At 42.9% G+C, this 14,078-nt stretch overlaps 1 protein-coding gene across 2 annotated transcripts in view; it reads right to left on the reverse strand.

Moving 5' to 3' along the window:
• The window catches only part of Phf20 (PHD finger protein 20), a 103,264-nt gene that overhangs the window by 41,409 nt on the left and 47,777 nt on the right, over positions 1-14,078 (reverse strand). For both annotated transcript variants that reach the window (XM_041670340.1, XM_041670339.1), the window contains exons 3-4: positions 10,285-10,456; positions 6,799-6,883 (exon numbers count right to left, since the gene is read on the reverse strand). In XM_041670340.1, coding sequence (XP_041526274.1) covers positions 6,799-6,883; positions 10,285-10,456 — 257 coding nt within the window. The remainder of the gene's footprint in view (positions 1-6,798; positions 6,884-10,284; positions 10,457-14,078) is intronic.

Genomic DNA, 14,078 nt, shown 5'->3' on the forward strand with positions numbered 1-14,078 from the left:
AAAGCAGCCAGTGCTCTCAACTACTAGGCCATCTCTCCAGCCCTCTCCTTCAATCTTAAATACTCAGTATGCTGACAAGCCACGCTGGACAATACGGTTAACAAAGAAAATACAGCACATTAAAAAGAAAACAGTCAGTCAAGCGGTGGGGGTGTAAACCTTTAATCCGAGCACTTCAGAGGCAGAGAGAGGTAGACAGAACTCTGAGTTCAAGGCCAGCCTGGTCTACAGGGCAAGTTCCAGGACAGCCAGAGTTACACAGAGAAACCATGTCATCTCAGGGAGAGAGGGAGAGGGGAGGAAAGAGAGGGAGACAGGGAGTGAGAGAAACAGTTGTCAAATAGGATGACATGTAGGTACCTATGTACCCACACCTGGAAGACTGAGACAGGACGACTGCCTTGAGTTCTAGATCAGTTTGAGATATAGTGTGATAGACTGACTCAAAAGAGAGAAAGTAGCGGGAGAGGAGGCCTTCCATTTTTAGAGGTATTTTCAAGCTGTAAAAGTAGTAGAAGAATGGACCACCATTTTCAGCTGTTTGGGGTTCACTTTGAAGTTAACTCTTTCCAATGGTAGAAGCCTTACATGAGAGGGAACCCAAGTTGCACATTAAATCTAAGACAGGACTTAAAGCTAGGAAGAACACCTCATGCCTTCAATCACAGCATTCAGTAGGCTGTCAAGTCCAGTCTGGGATACCAAGTAACAATTTGTCTCAAAAACAAACAACAATGATCTAAAATTAAAACACACACCTGCCTACTGACCTCTGACCAGTTCTTTTCCTATTGTCCATTGCCAAGGCCCTGATGCCTAAGTCCAAACCACAGATCCAGAGCACCAGCGGGCCACTATGAAATGACCCAAACTCTGGCCAAAGATTTGGAAGCCCCCACTGCTACAAAGCAATATCCCACCCACTCCTGACCCGTTCGACATCCAGGAAAGAGCTATCATCTTGAAACTTTCTTCTGGCTCACACTCAACAGCCTAAAGAATATATCAGAGGAAAGATGGCATGACAATAGCCTAGCCCCACTTCTGAAGCAAGGCCCCAAATCTATTTTCATGATGACTGTGTAGAACTTAAACATTTTCCCAAGGGATAGAGAGTGGTTAAGAGCAGGCACTGCTGTTCTAGAAGGTCAGTGTTAGGTTCCTAGCATCCACATCAGGCGGCTCACAACTGCCTGTAACTCCAGCTCCGGGGGATCTGACACCTTTTTCTGGATTCTGCAGGCATACACACACAATTAAAAAAATTTTAAAGAACATTTCCCCAGAAAATAGAGTGTTCTGCTGGCCACAAGTCACATCTAACAGATAACATGTAAACATGTGAGAGAAGTAAAAAATAAATCCATCCTTGCCTGAGGATACAGCTCAGTGATACAGCACACGCATAGCATTCAGAAGGCTGAGTTTCACTCCAGTAACAACAAAATTGTATGTAGCCTGCCCTATCTCCTCTAGCCTGACATACCTGGGAGAGTTTAAGCAGCCCTTTATCAGTGCCAGGTCAAACAAAGGAAGGCCTTGAGAAGAACTCAGCAATCAGATGATCTTGGAAGCAGTCAAAATGCTGAAGAGGTGTGAGAACCCAGCTACTGCTGCTCTGCAAGCTTTTCTTCTCTAAGGCCCATATAGCCAGTTCCAGAGCAGCCAGAGTTAGTTATACAGTGAGACTCACTCAAAAAAAAAAAAAAAAAAAAACAGAAGTGAAAACAAGCAAAAAACACATGTTTTCCCACCAGGTATGGTGGCCCATGAGTTCAGGAGGTGAGAACAAGGCCAGCCCATCAGAAAGCACCCAGAGAAGTGCTTCAGCATCTAAGCACAAGACATACATATGACATGAGGGCTTTCCTTCCCCAAGCCTTTGCTTCTGAGCTATTTTACATGATGGACTTGCTTTCTGCCATAGGAAATTTCCCAAGCTATATAGCCAGCCTTTTTACTTTTTAAGATGGCCAGTGTAAGAAATAAAAATTGTTACAATCCATTTCAGTATGAGGCATGCTTAGAGTTCATTGGTTAGGGATAAAGCAGGAGGCGCTAGGCCCTCCTTGTCTCAAAGTTTAGAGGTAGAAAGCTCCACATTTGGTGCTATATAACTGAGCCCACAATCAGAACATGGGGCGCTCGTGAGCCCCAAATCGGTCAATAAACAAGGCTTGTTACCTAAACCAGTAAGACAGTTAATTGGGGAAGGGGTCCTAGCCTAGGAGAAAAGATCAGAAGTTCAAGCATTTGGGGACTTTGGAAACCACTGTCTTTTGCGTGAAATCAGCATGCTGTTCATTTTTGCCTTTTCTCTATGCTGATGTCTCTTTCTGTGGAATTTTATGTTAAAAAGTACTTTGTTTTCACTAGTCTTGTTTGTTTTGTTTTTTTGTTTTGTTTTTCAAGACAGGATTTCTCTGTGTAACAGCCCTGGGCCAAACAGTGTTTAAAAGAATACAGTTTCAGGGCTGGAGAGATGGCTCAGAGGTTAAGAGCACTGACTGCTCTTCCAGAGGTCCTGAGTTCAATTCCCAGCAACCACATGGTGGCTCACAACCATCTGTAATGAGATCTGGTGCCCTCTTCTGGCCTGCAGGCATGGAGGCTGAACATTGTGTACATAATAAATAAAAAAAAATTAAAAAAAAAAAAAGAATACAGTTTCCATGTAATTATTTTGGGTAAAGCTAGCCGTGCGGGAGCCGGGGACGCAGACCGCCGCCACTCCTTACAACACATACAGGCAGACAGAACACTGTGTACATAAACAAATCTTTTAAACAAAACAAAACAAACAAACAAAAACAAAAAAGCTGGGTATGGTGCCCCCACTTGTAATCTCAGCACTTGGGAAACTGATGCAGGAGGGTTGCTATGAGCTTGAGGCCAACACTGGCTGCCCAGTAAGAACAGGACAGTCAGGAGTATGGAGTAGGATCTTAATTCAAAACCAAAACAACAACCAGTTGTTAAAGGATTTTAGCACTCTGAAGATAGAGGCAAAGGATCCAAGTCAAGGGCATCCTCAGCACAGTAAATTCAAAGCTGCCCTGGGATACAAAATTTTCATTAAAAAAAAAAAGACCCATTATCAATGACAAGTACTGTTCTCCCTCTTCTCCAAGTGTTAGCCAATTTCCCTAAGAAACTCTTTGTTATTTAGGGATTATAAATCATGCCAGACTCCTCTTGACACACAGTTGCTGCTCCCTACTCTGCCCAGAGTCCCCACAACCTGCTCAGTCAGTGCTCAGCTTCAGGAAAACCTCAGAGGAAACTAAGAGCAACCAGAAGGTAAACCAGCTGGGCGGCAGAGGTGCGAGGCAGAGACAGGCAGATCACTATAAGTTCAAGGCCAGCCTGGTCTACAGAGCTAGTTCCAGGTCAGCCAGGACTGTTACACAGAAAAACTCTATCTCAGAGGCTGGAGAGATGGCTTAGAGGTAAAGAACAGTGGCTCTTCTGTTCTGGTGCCCTCTTCTGGCCTGTAGGATACATGCAGGAAGAACCCTGTATACATAATAAATAAAAATCTTTAAAAACAGAAAGAAAAAGAAAAACTCTATCTCTAAAAAAAAAAAGAAGAAGAGGAGGAGGGGAAGGGAGGGGAGGGGAGGGGAGGGGAGGGGAGGGGAGAGGAGGGGAGGGGAGGGAAGGGAAGGGAAAGGAAGGGAAGGGAAGGGGGAAAAAAGTTAAACCAAAGATGAATGCATAAGCTTCCCCTTATAGGCACGGGCTAGACAGAGTAGCTTAGAGGGAATCAAAGGGCACCTTGGGAGCAGAGAGCCCCCTCCTTACAGGGCCTGTGGCTACTGAGAAAAACCAACTGAGGCAGGTAGAAAAATCCAAGGTAGGAATGAAAAGAAAGTCAAGGTAGTAGAGCACTGTCCTGGCATGCATGAAGCCTTGGGTTTACTTAATCCCATCTCCCCAAACAAAGAGAAAGATGGACAAACAGGGAGAAGGACAGAAGATGTGGGGCAAGATGACACATGCCTGTAATCTCGGCATTTGGGAGGCTGAGACTGGAAAAATAAGTACTACAGGTTCCAGAGCCAGACCTGCTCTCAAAACAAAACAAGACAAATAAGACCACATGGCCTAGAATGAAGCAACATGAAGAAGGAATCGCCTACTTATTCTGCCAGACCCAAGAATAAAGGCTAAGTCTGGAAACAGCACCTAAGAATCAATGGACTGGGGGGCACAGCTCACAGAAAAGAAATCAGTGTCTTTACTTCCTAACTAGGCACAGATCTGAGCACCCACAAGGCTAGCTTTCCCAGCATGCTTTGATAACTTCAGAATTTACTCTACTCTATATCCTCTTGCCCTCTTCCAGTGAGCCTCAAGAACCAGCAAGACTTGCAGTACAACATAAACAGGCCTTGGCAGAAATCTGCACTCAGTCAACATGTCCTGCAACTGAGTAAATGAAGCAGGTGGAATTAATTCAGAGCTACAAAACCAATCCACCAAAGTGGCCATGACCATTTCAGGAGCCCATGGTCTGACGACTCTCCTTCCTATAATATGAACTCATAAGGAAACAACAGAAAGGACTTTTTAAATTTGCAATGCTTTAGTTACCCCATTTATCTTGTTAATATTGTTTGATTTAATTGGTTGTGCGGTGTTGAGTCTTACTGTATAGCCCAGGCTGGCCTCTAACTCAGTACGTAGCCCAAAGCTAACTGCAAACTTGGGATCCTCTAGTCTATGTTGAATTACAGGCACATGCCACCATGCCCAACTGTAGTTGCCCCGTTTAAGAGCCTTCTAAAACTAATTAGTTATAGCCAATAATGTAGTCAATAATGTTTATTCCTTAAATAATTACTACAAAAAGTTTTCACAGCCATACCACACACCCACACCCTTCTTATCCTTATTAGGATCGTCTGCACCACCCTGCAACTGCACTGTCCTCCAGCCCCTTTGTTCTGCCTTACTAGGTCTTTTGCTTGCTGTCATATGCCAAGTTCAGGGCTCTGTAAACACTAGACATAAACTGTCAGTACTAAGACTTCTGTGACCTCTATGAAACCACTCTCTACTCTTCTAAGAGATCACCTCCCCGAATCACCACCACAAAGCTCCTAAAATTCCCTTCCTCCATCTACCCTTCCCTGGTTGTGTATCTGATCCCAGTCACTCTATTCCAATTCTATCCCCATGGACTCAGCCATCTTGGGAATTAAAGACGCTCCTGCTAACTGTTGCTGTTATCTAAGGAGTGACTCGTGGAACACCCCCAAATTTTCATCCCAGCTGAAGGACTGATGTTCCCCAAGGGAGTCTCCAGAGCATCTATCTTACTGGTGGGGAGAACATTTCTTGACCAGCACTAATCACCGTATAGTTTTTTCAGCCATTTATGAACCTAAAGAATGCATGATTACAAAAGATAGTAAAGAAAGAAAGAAAATCTTGAAAACAAGAATCTGGAGAGGCAGAATACATCTTGATCAACTATGTCTGTTTCTAAGAGGACTTGCAGTGGTTCAATATGTGAGCTTTTCCCCAAACAAGCTGTCTGTTGATATTTATGAAAACCACTAATCAGAGATGTTATTTTGCACATGGGCTTATAAATAAAAAACATAACCCAGGGAAAGATGGAATTATCCAAATGGACTTTATGTGAACTGGAAAAATCAATAACTACTTAGATAGCTCAGAAGATGGAACCTCGCTTTGGAGGTTTCTTTAGACCATGTCAACCTCTTTCAGACAAAACTTAATCATCCAACACTTGGCAGAGTACTGAATAAACAGCTAAATAATTTCATGGAATGAAAAACCAGTGTGGGCCAGGCATGGTGTACATGACTTTAATCCCAGCACAGGAGGTAGAAGTAAACAGGGATCTCTATGAATTCTAGGCCAGGCTGGTCTAAATAGTGATCCAAGCTAGCCGAAGCTTCATAGTGAGATTCTGTCTCAAAAACAGCAACAACAAAAAAAATCTAATGTGGGCTGTTGTTGGTTTTCTGTTCTGTTTTAATTTGTTATTCCTTTCAGTGCTTTGGATTGGTCCAGGGTCCCATGCATGCTAGATCAGGGCTCTCTTAGTGAGCTACATCTTCGGTCTCTTGACCTGATACGGAAGGGCCCTGATTGCTAGAAACATTCACTCCAGAGATCAGAGCCACAGAACAGACACCCTGCTGGACTATGCTAAGGAAGAGACACCACATGGACCCAAAGTCGCTTCCGATCATGCGAACTATTCCACATACCACTTCCTTGCACTCAAAAAAATGCAAGTTTTTGGATCAAAGTCCTTGCCCTGGATTCCCACATGTGCAAAACTCTGGCAAAGTAACCACGACACTCAAGGTTCTATATCCCAGCACTCTAAATCACCTTGCATCCACAAAGCATATTTTCAAATGTTTGTTGGTGTCCATTTAATTTGCAAGCTTTTAACTAATAAATAAAATAAACAATGGTGTTTATTTCACCAAAATATCAAGAAGTTCTAGACAGAATGGACCCACAGACTTCTCATCAGAGTCCAATGTGATTGGTTGACGAAATAATAACTGGAATTTAGTAACAAAGAATTAATCCCCTCCCTTTCTTTTATTTCTGATGCTGGGGATTGAACCTAGGGCAAATCTATCCTTCATATCTAGCTTTCTTTCCATTTATAATCTCGCCCTACTGCCAGGCAGACTAACATAAAAAAAATTATTCCTAGGCAATAAATACTAACACACTATCAAATACTCATTGTAAAATTCCCCTACAGCAGAAGTGAAAAAAACTGCAACTGCAACACCTTACCATCCTTGTTCACAGCAGTGACTTTGGCTGGATAAAATCGACAGTCAGACCAGCAAGCAAGCACTTGCTCGTTTATTTGAAATTCCTATAAAAAAAAAAAAAAGTAAATATCCAGTTACCAACTCAATTCTACAGATGCACAGTATAGCCCAATCCATAAAAGCAGTTGGATGTGTGTGAGTGGTAAGGGAGGGCTGGTATGGTGATGAGAGCCAGCAATCTTGGCATTGGGAACACTAAGGCAGAAGGATCAGGACTGTGAAGTCAGCCTTGGCCACACAGAAAGATTAATTCTCAAAAACAAAGGACTGGCGAGATGGCTCAATGGACGAGGCAAGTGCCTGATAGCCTGAGTTCTATCCTTGGAACACACATGCTAGAACAAGAGACAACTCCTGCAAGTCATCCTCTGACACCTAAAACCTATACTGTGGCATAAGTGCACACACACAATCAGTCAACCAATAAACAAATAAATAAATAATTTTAATAAAATAGCAACAAGGAGGGACTGGAAAGATGGCTCAATGGTTATATAGAGGACCTGGGTTCAATTACCAGCACCCAAATGGCAGCTCACAATTCTCTGTAAGTCCAGTTCCAGGGGATCTGACACCTTTATACCAACGCACATAAAATAAAGTTAAATAAATCATTAAAAAATTAATAAATAAATAAAATAGCAACAAATTATGAAAAAATGGGCTAGTCAAGATGACTCAGCAGGTCAAGGCACTTACCCCTAAACCCAACAATCTAAATTCAATTCCCAGAACCCACATGTGGAAAGAATCAACTCCTGAAAGTTTTTCTGCACGTGTATCATACATGCACAAACAAATATCATTTTTAATTAAAAAATAATAGCAATTGGGGCTGGATAAATGGCTCAGCAGTTATGAGACTTACTGTTCTGGCAACGGACTGAGATTTGGATCTGAGCATCCACACAGAAGCTCAAAACTGTCTTAACTCTTTTAGCCTCTTCAGGCACAAAGCACACACATAGTACATATAACACTCATATGAGAATATATATATGAGTGTATACACACACACATAAACAAGAGTGGCCTGGAATGGGCTATTGAGATACATGACGGTGAGCACACAGAGCCAAATACGAGAAGGTGGAAGCTGGAGAGACGACTCAGGGGTTAAGAGCACTTGCTTCAGCCAGGCAGTGGTGGCACACCTTTAATCCAAACACTTTAGAGGCAGAAGCAGGTAGATCTCTGTGAGTTCAAGCCAGCCTGGTCTACAGAGTGAGTTCTAGGACAGACAGCTACACAGCAAAACCCTGTTCAAAAAAAAAAAAAAAAAAAAGAGTATTTGCTTCTCTTGCAGAGGACCTGAGTTTGGTTCCCAGTACCCACACAGTGGTTCACAACCATCTTTGTAACTATAGTTCCGAGCCAGGCGGTGGTGGCGCATGCCTTTAATCCCACCACTCTGGAGGCAGAGGCAGGCAGATCTCTGTGAGTTTGAGGCCAGCCTGGACTACAAGAGCTAGTTCCAGGACAGGAACCAAAGCTACACAGAGAAACTCTGTCTCAAAAAAACCAAAAGAAAAAAAAAAAAACAAAAAACTATAGTTCCAAGAGATCTGATGCCTTCTTCTGACCTCCAAAAGCATCAAATACATACATGCATACAAACCCCATACACGTAAAATGAAATAAGTAAATGTTAAAAAATATAACAGCTGGGCATTGTTACACGCACCTTTAATTCCAGCAGTTGGAAAGCAGAAGCAGACAGATCTCTGTGAGTTCATGGCAAGCCTGGTCTACATAGTGAGTTCCAGGATAGGTAGGACCACATAGTGAGACCCTGTCTCAAACAACAAACTAAATAAATAAATAAGTAAACAAACAAACAAATTCTATAAAAAGGCTGAAGCATAAGAGCGTCTAAGTCAGGGAGGACTGGGCAAGTACAGGACAGCACTGAGATAATCTTCCCCTATCTGGTATTCACAATGAAAGGGAATCTGAGAGACCAGTGCTAACAGAGAACATACCTAGTTTAGGAGCTGGGAGGAAGGAGGCTACTCCTCTTCAAGGAAGCAGTATTTACAGCATCTCATGCCACCCACACTACTACCAGGCCCAAGGGAGGCGCTCATGCAACTTTCATATTTTGTGCTGTTCTCTCAGCACACAGTTTGCATTCATAATGATCAAATGGAACAATATTGAACAATTTCAATATTTCCCCTAATTTCAAAGGGGAAAAAAAGCAAAACGAAAAGGCCAGCCAGAGTTCAAGTTCCTCAGTGAGGTTAAAATGGAAACCAGAATCCAGGCTGAGTCAGATCCCAAAGCAAGGGCTACCACAAATGTCTCAATGTCTGTTTTAAACAAAAGTAAAGGTTTGTGTGTCATTCTGAAGGCAGTCAAAGCTCCAGGAGCAGTAAGGAAATTTAGAAAAGCCAAAACAGTCCAATCAAATCCAAGTTCTCTAGGGTTAATAAAAGACTGTATAATAAGCTCAGGATCCACATATAAAATGGCTACTTAAATAACTGGAGATTAGCACAGCAAAGGGTCTTCATGGCTACTTTATCTAGTATGCAATATTCTAGATTTCAATCATCCATTCATTATATCACAGTCTGGTAGAGGGCTAGTTTTATTTATTGTTGGTTTTAAGATGGGTCTCATTATGTAGTTCTGGTTGGTCTGGAGCCTGCCATGTAAACCAGGGTGGCCTCGAGCTGTAGAAGTGTCCTGCCTCTGAGTTATGAGTGCCACTGGTTTGGTTTGGTTTGGTTTGGTTCTTTGGACAGAGTCCTTGACCTCTTGATACCCCTCTGCCTCCACATTCTCAGGGTTGGGATCAGAAGCATATATCACCATTCCTGGCAGAGGAGGTATGGGGGTGTTTAAAACCAGGTCTTACTTTGTAGCCCATGCTGGCCTCAAACACACAGCAATCCATGAACCCTGGCCTCCTAAGTACTAGGAGTACCTGGTTTATTATAGAAATATTTCCTGAAGGGGGCTGGAGAGATGGCTCAGTGGTTAAGAGCACCACCTGCTCTTCCAAAGGTCCTGAGTTCAATTCCCAGCAACCACATGGTGGCTCACAACCATCTGTAATGAGATCTATGCCCTCTTCTGGCCTGCAGGAAGAGTACTGAGAATACTGTATACATAATAAATAAATAAATCTTAAAAAAAAAAAAGAAATATTTCCTGAAGACTTACTATGAACCCGATAGTACTTCAGACACTAGGAAAACAGTGCTCTCTGAAAGAGACATAAAACCTTATTCATATGGATGGAACCCAATATAAGTGAGCTTCTATGACATCAACTGCATCAAACAAGAAAAAACTAGACTGCACATGGTTACCATCACAAGCCAAGGATTGCTCACCAGTGGGTTCTGACTTGCCTACTAGAGAGCAAAGACCAGACACACACACTGCCTGAGGCTCAGCAGTCTACACTACAGAACTCCACGGATTCGCTACTCACAGAAGAGCCATCCTCCTCGTGCAAGCCTTCTTTCCTCAGCTGGATCTTCTCTAAAGGGCGGAGGTAAGGACTGTCCCAGCAAAACCACTCATCGTAACGATGGTTCCAGCGCTTGAAATGGATGAGAACTTTCCCTTCTTCGTAGTCAATGTCTTCAATGTGAGCTGGATACCTGAGTGAGAAAAAAGAGAAATTACCTAAATGCTTGCCAAAACAACCAAGTCTCTTTTCACAGAGCATAAGACAAAGTATTTAAGGCTGCCCATTTTGCTGTTCTTTTTGAATTTTGATATTTGCTTTTAAAGATTTATTTACTTGTACAGATTTTTGCCTGTATGTATGTTTGTGTATCACTTGGGTGCCTGGTGGAGCCCATGAAGGTCAAAAGGAAGTGGGATTCTCGGGAACTGGAGTTACAGATGGGTCTAAGCCACCACACAGGTGCTAAGTAATCAAGCACAGGTTCTCTAGAAAAGCAGCAAGAGCTCTCTTAACTGCTGAGCCATCTCTCCAGCACCAAAGTCTCACCATTTTGAAGTCAGGCATGAGTACTAGCCTGTAGCATCAGCACTCGGGGGCTAAGGTAAAGGGATTGCTGCAATCTGAGGCCAGGGCTTCTTGAAGACCCCTGTCTCAAAAAGACACAAAACAAAAACAAAAACAACACTCCTAACACTTTGAGATGCTGTGTCAAATAAATTATATAGAAGATAGCAGACTTGGATTCAAGTCTCATGGGGCAAGGCTGAGGCACACCTGCAATTACAGTTCCTCACAGTGGGAGAAGGAGGAAGTGGCATGAGTCCCAGGGAGTCCCATGAAACCGGGACTGAAGACTCATCTCAGAAATAAACAAACAATAAATAATAAAAGTCTTAATATGAAGCAAACAAGATGGTAAAAGCACTTGCCACACAGGCTGATGAGTTCCACCCCCAGAACCCACACTAGAAGGAGAAGAAACTCCAAATGTTCACCTCTGACCTCCATGTGCATGCTGATAAGGACACACACTTAGACCTCTAAAAATATCTCAACAGGGCGCTCTCTTAGTTGATGGACGACTATTAACCTTTCAGAGCCTGAGCTCACTCATGTAAAGTTGGTTATAGTACCAGTTAGAAGAGATGACATATGCACAGGGCCTGCGCATAAGGAGGCAAGAAGCAAACGTGAACTCCTAGTTCTATTAGGATGTGCCCATAGACTATAACACAGCCTCATCAGGTTAGGTTTTTGTTTAGTTATGTTTGCTTGTTTTGGTTGGTTTTCTGAGACAGGGTCTCATATGGCCCACATTAGTTTCAAACACTAAAAATCACCTCCTGATCCTCCTGCCTCTACTTTCCAAATGCAAGGATTATGTGAGTACCAGCATGTCAAGCTGTTCCTGAGATTTTAAAGCCATATAATGGAAGTTCTGTGCAGATACTGAAAAGAATAAAATGACTCTGCAGACCCTGATGCAGAAAGCTCCCGTGATGTACTGCTATATGAAGTGTTGAATTTGTTATTACATTGTATTAATTGTGTATATTCATGTATGCCACAGCACACAGGGCATGTCAAAGGACAACTTTTGGAAATCAGTTCTTCCAGTGTTTGGATCCCATGAACAGAACTCAGGATGTCAAACTTGATGGTAAGTACCTTGAGCGGCTGAATCATCTCACAGGCTCTATTACTAGTATGGTTTTTGTTCATTTGTTTTTCTGAAACAGGACTACATAGTAGCCCTGACTTGGACCTGAACTCACAGAGATCTACCTACCCACGCCTCCGGTGTGCTGGGATCCAAGGCATGTGCCATCACACATGCTATTACTTGCTTTTAAAGAAGGTGAATATGAATCAAAAACAAAAAAATAAAAAAGAGAAAAAAGAAAAACAGATTTTAAAAAAGGTGAATATGTAAATCATATCTGGAGGATGAAGAAGTGTAGCTCACTCAGTCTATGTGCTCTTTCAGTCCCCATTCCACCCTTCCTGATTGAGTTGGGAAAACAAACAATAGTCCTTCATTCCCTTCCAATAAGCAATCAAGATGACCCATAGTTGTGTGAGCAGACCAACCACACACAAGTAAATCATTGGAGAGTTTGTTAAAATGTAGCTCCCGACTCAATAGCTTGGCCTTTGATCCCAGAACACTAAGGAGTTCCCGGATGTGGCTGCCGCTGCTTTTCAATAGCAAATATCTGGCCACCAGTTGCTACTTCAGTGTTAGAGGGCAGTAGTGTGGGTGGCAATGCCAATAATGGCTTCCTGGTTGTCGAGGCTCCAGTGATAGACCCTCAAATCGGGACCCTAAGGACAGCCTCCTTGAGTCTCACAACTTCAATCCTTTCTGTTTCGTAAGTGTCTGTTTCCCTGTGTTCAATCTTTCTGGGGCTTAAACACTCAAAGAAGCTGAGTATCATAGTGGCACTCTCCTGTAATCCTAAGCACTCATGAGGCAGAAGATTGTAGCCCAGCCTGGAGCTATGTAGCCAAATACTGCCTGCCTGCCCCCCAACCTCCACCCCAACCCAAAGAAGCTAGTACTGTAGCATACACCTGTAATCCAAGCACTGAAGAATTAGAGCAGGAGGACCACTGCAAGTTCAAGGCCAGCATAAAATACAAAGCAAGACTTGGTCTGGAGAGATGGCTCAGCAGGTAAAGGTGCCTGCCACCAAGAAGCCTGATGCCCTGAATTCAATCCCTGAGACCTACATGATGGAAGGAGAGCCAACTCCAGCAAGTTGTTCTCTGACCTCCACATGTATACCACTGTGTACATGTACACACAAACATAAATTATTTTTCTGTTTGTTTTTATCTTTTTTTTTTTAATTTTGAGACAGGGTTTCTCTGTAGCTTTGGTGCTTGTCCTGGAACTAGCTCTTGTAGACCAGGTTGGCCTCGAACTCACAAAGATACTCCTGCCTCTGCCTCCCAAGTGCTGGGATTAAAGGCATGCACCACTACTGCCCAGCTCTCACTGTGTAGTTTTGGTGCCTATCCCTGGCACTAGCTCTTGTAGGCCAGGTTGGCCTTTAACTCACAGAGATCCACCTGCCTGTGCCTCCCAAGTGGTGGGATTAAAGGTGTGCACCACCACCACCTGGCAATATAATTTTTTTCATAAATAATTTAATAAAGTGTTTTAAAGGAAAATACTGTCTCTAAACAAAACAAAGCTGGATGTGATAGCATGAGTCTGTAATCCAGTACCCTAGAGATAGATAAGAATATTCAAGGTCTCTTTCAACCACACACATAGCAAACTGGAAACCAGCCTGGGCTATAAGAGACTCTGCTGGCCCGGGAGACCTGGTTTAGCAGTTAAAAACTCATACTGCTCTTGCAGAAGACCCAACTTTGGTTCCTGGCACCAACACTGGGTGGCTCATCATTACCAGAAACTCCAGCTCTAAAGGCTCCAAAACCTTCTGAACTCTGAGAGCACCTGTACTCATTCACATGTGCACATATCCACACAGACACAAGCATATATACACAATTTCTAAGTAATTAAATAAATTTATTTCTTTTTATTTTATGTGTACGGGGGTTTTGCCCACACATATCTGTCTGTGTGCACCATATGCACTTGGTACCCATGAATGTCAGAAGAGAGTACTAGTACTAGATGCCCTGAACTGGAATTATAGTTGTTAGCTGCCATATCGATGCTAGGATTGAACCCAGGTCCTGCAGAAGAGCAGCCAGTCTCTTGACTACTGAGCCATCTCTCCAACCATAAGTAAAATTTTTGTTTTTGGAGACAGAGATCACTATGCAGACTAAAC

Source organism: Microtus oregoni, unplaced genomic scaffold (genome assembly GCF_018167655.1).
Source record: "Microtus oregoni isolate MIOR12 unplaced genomic scaffold, Mior012 000020F_ref0000438, whole genome shotgun sequence".
NCBI lineage: Eukaryota > Metazoa > Chordata > Mammalia > Rodentia > Cricetidae > Microtus > Microtus oregoni.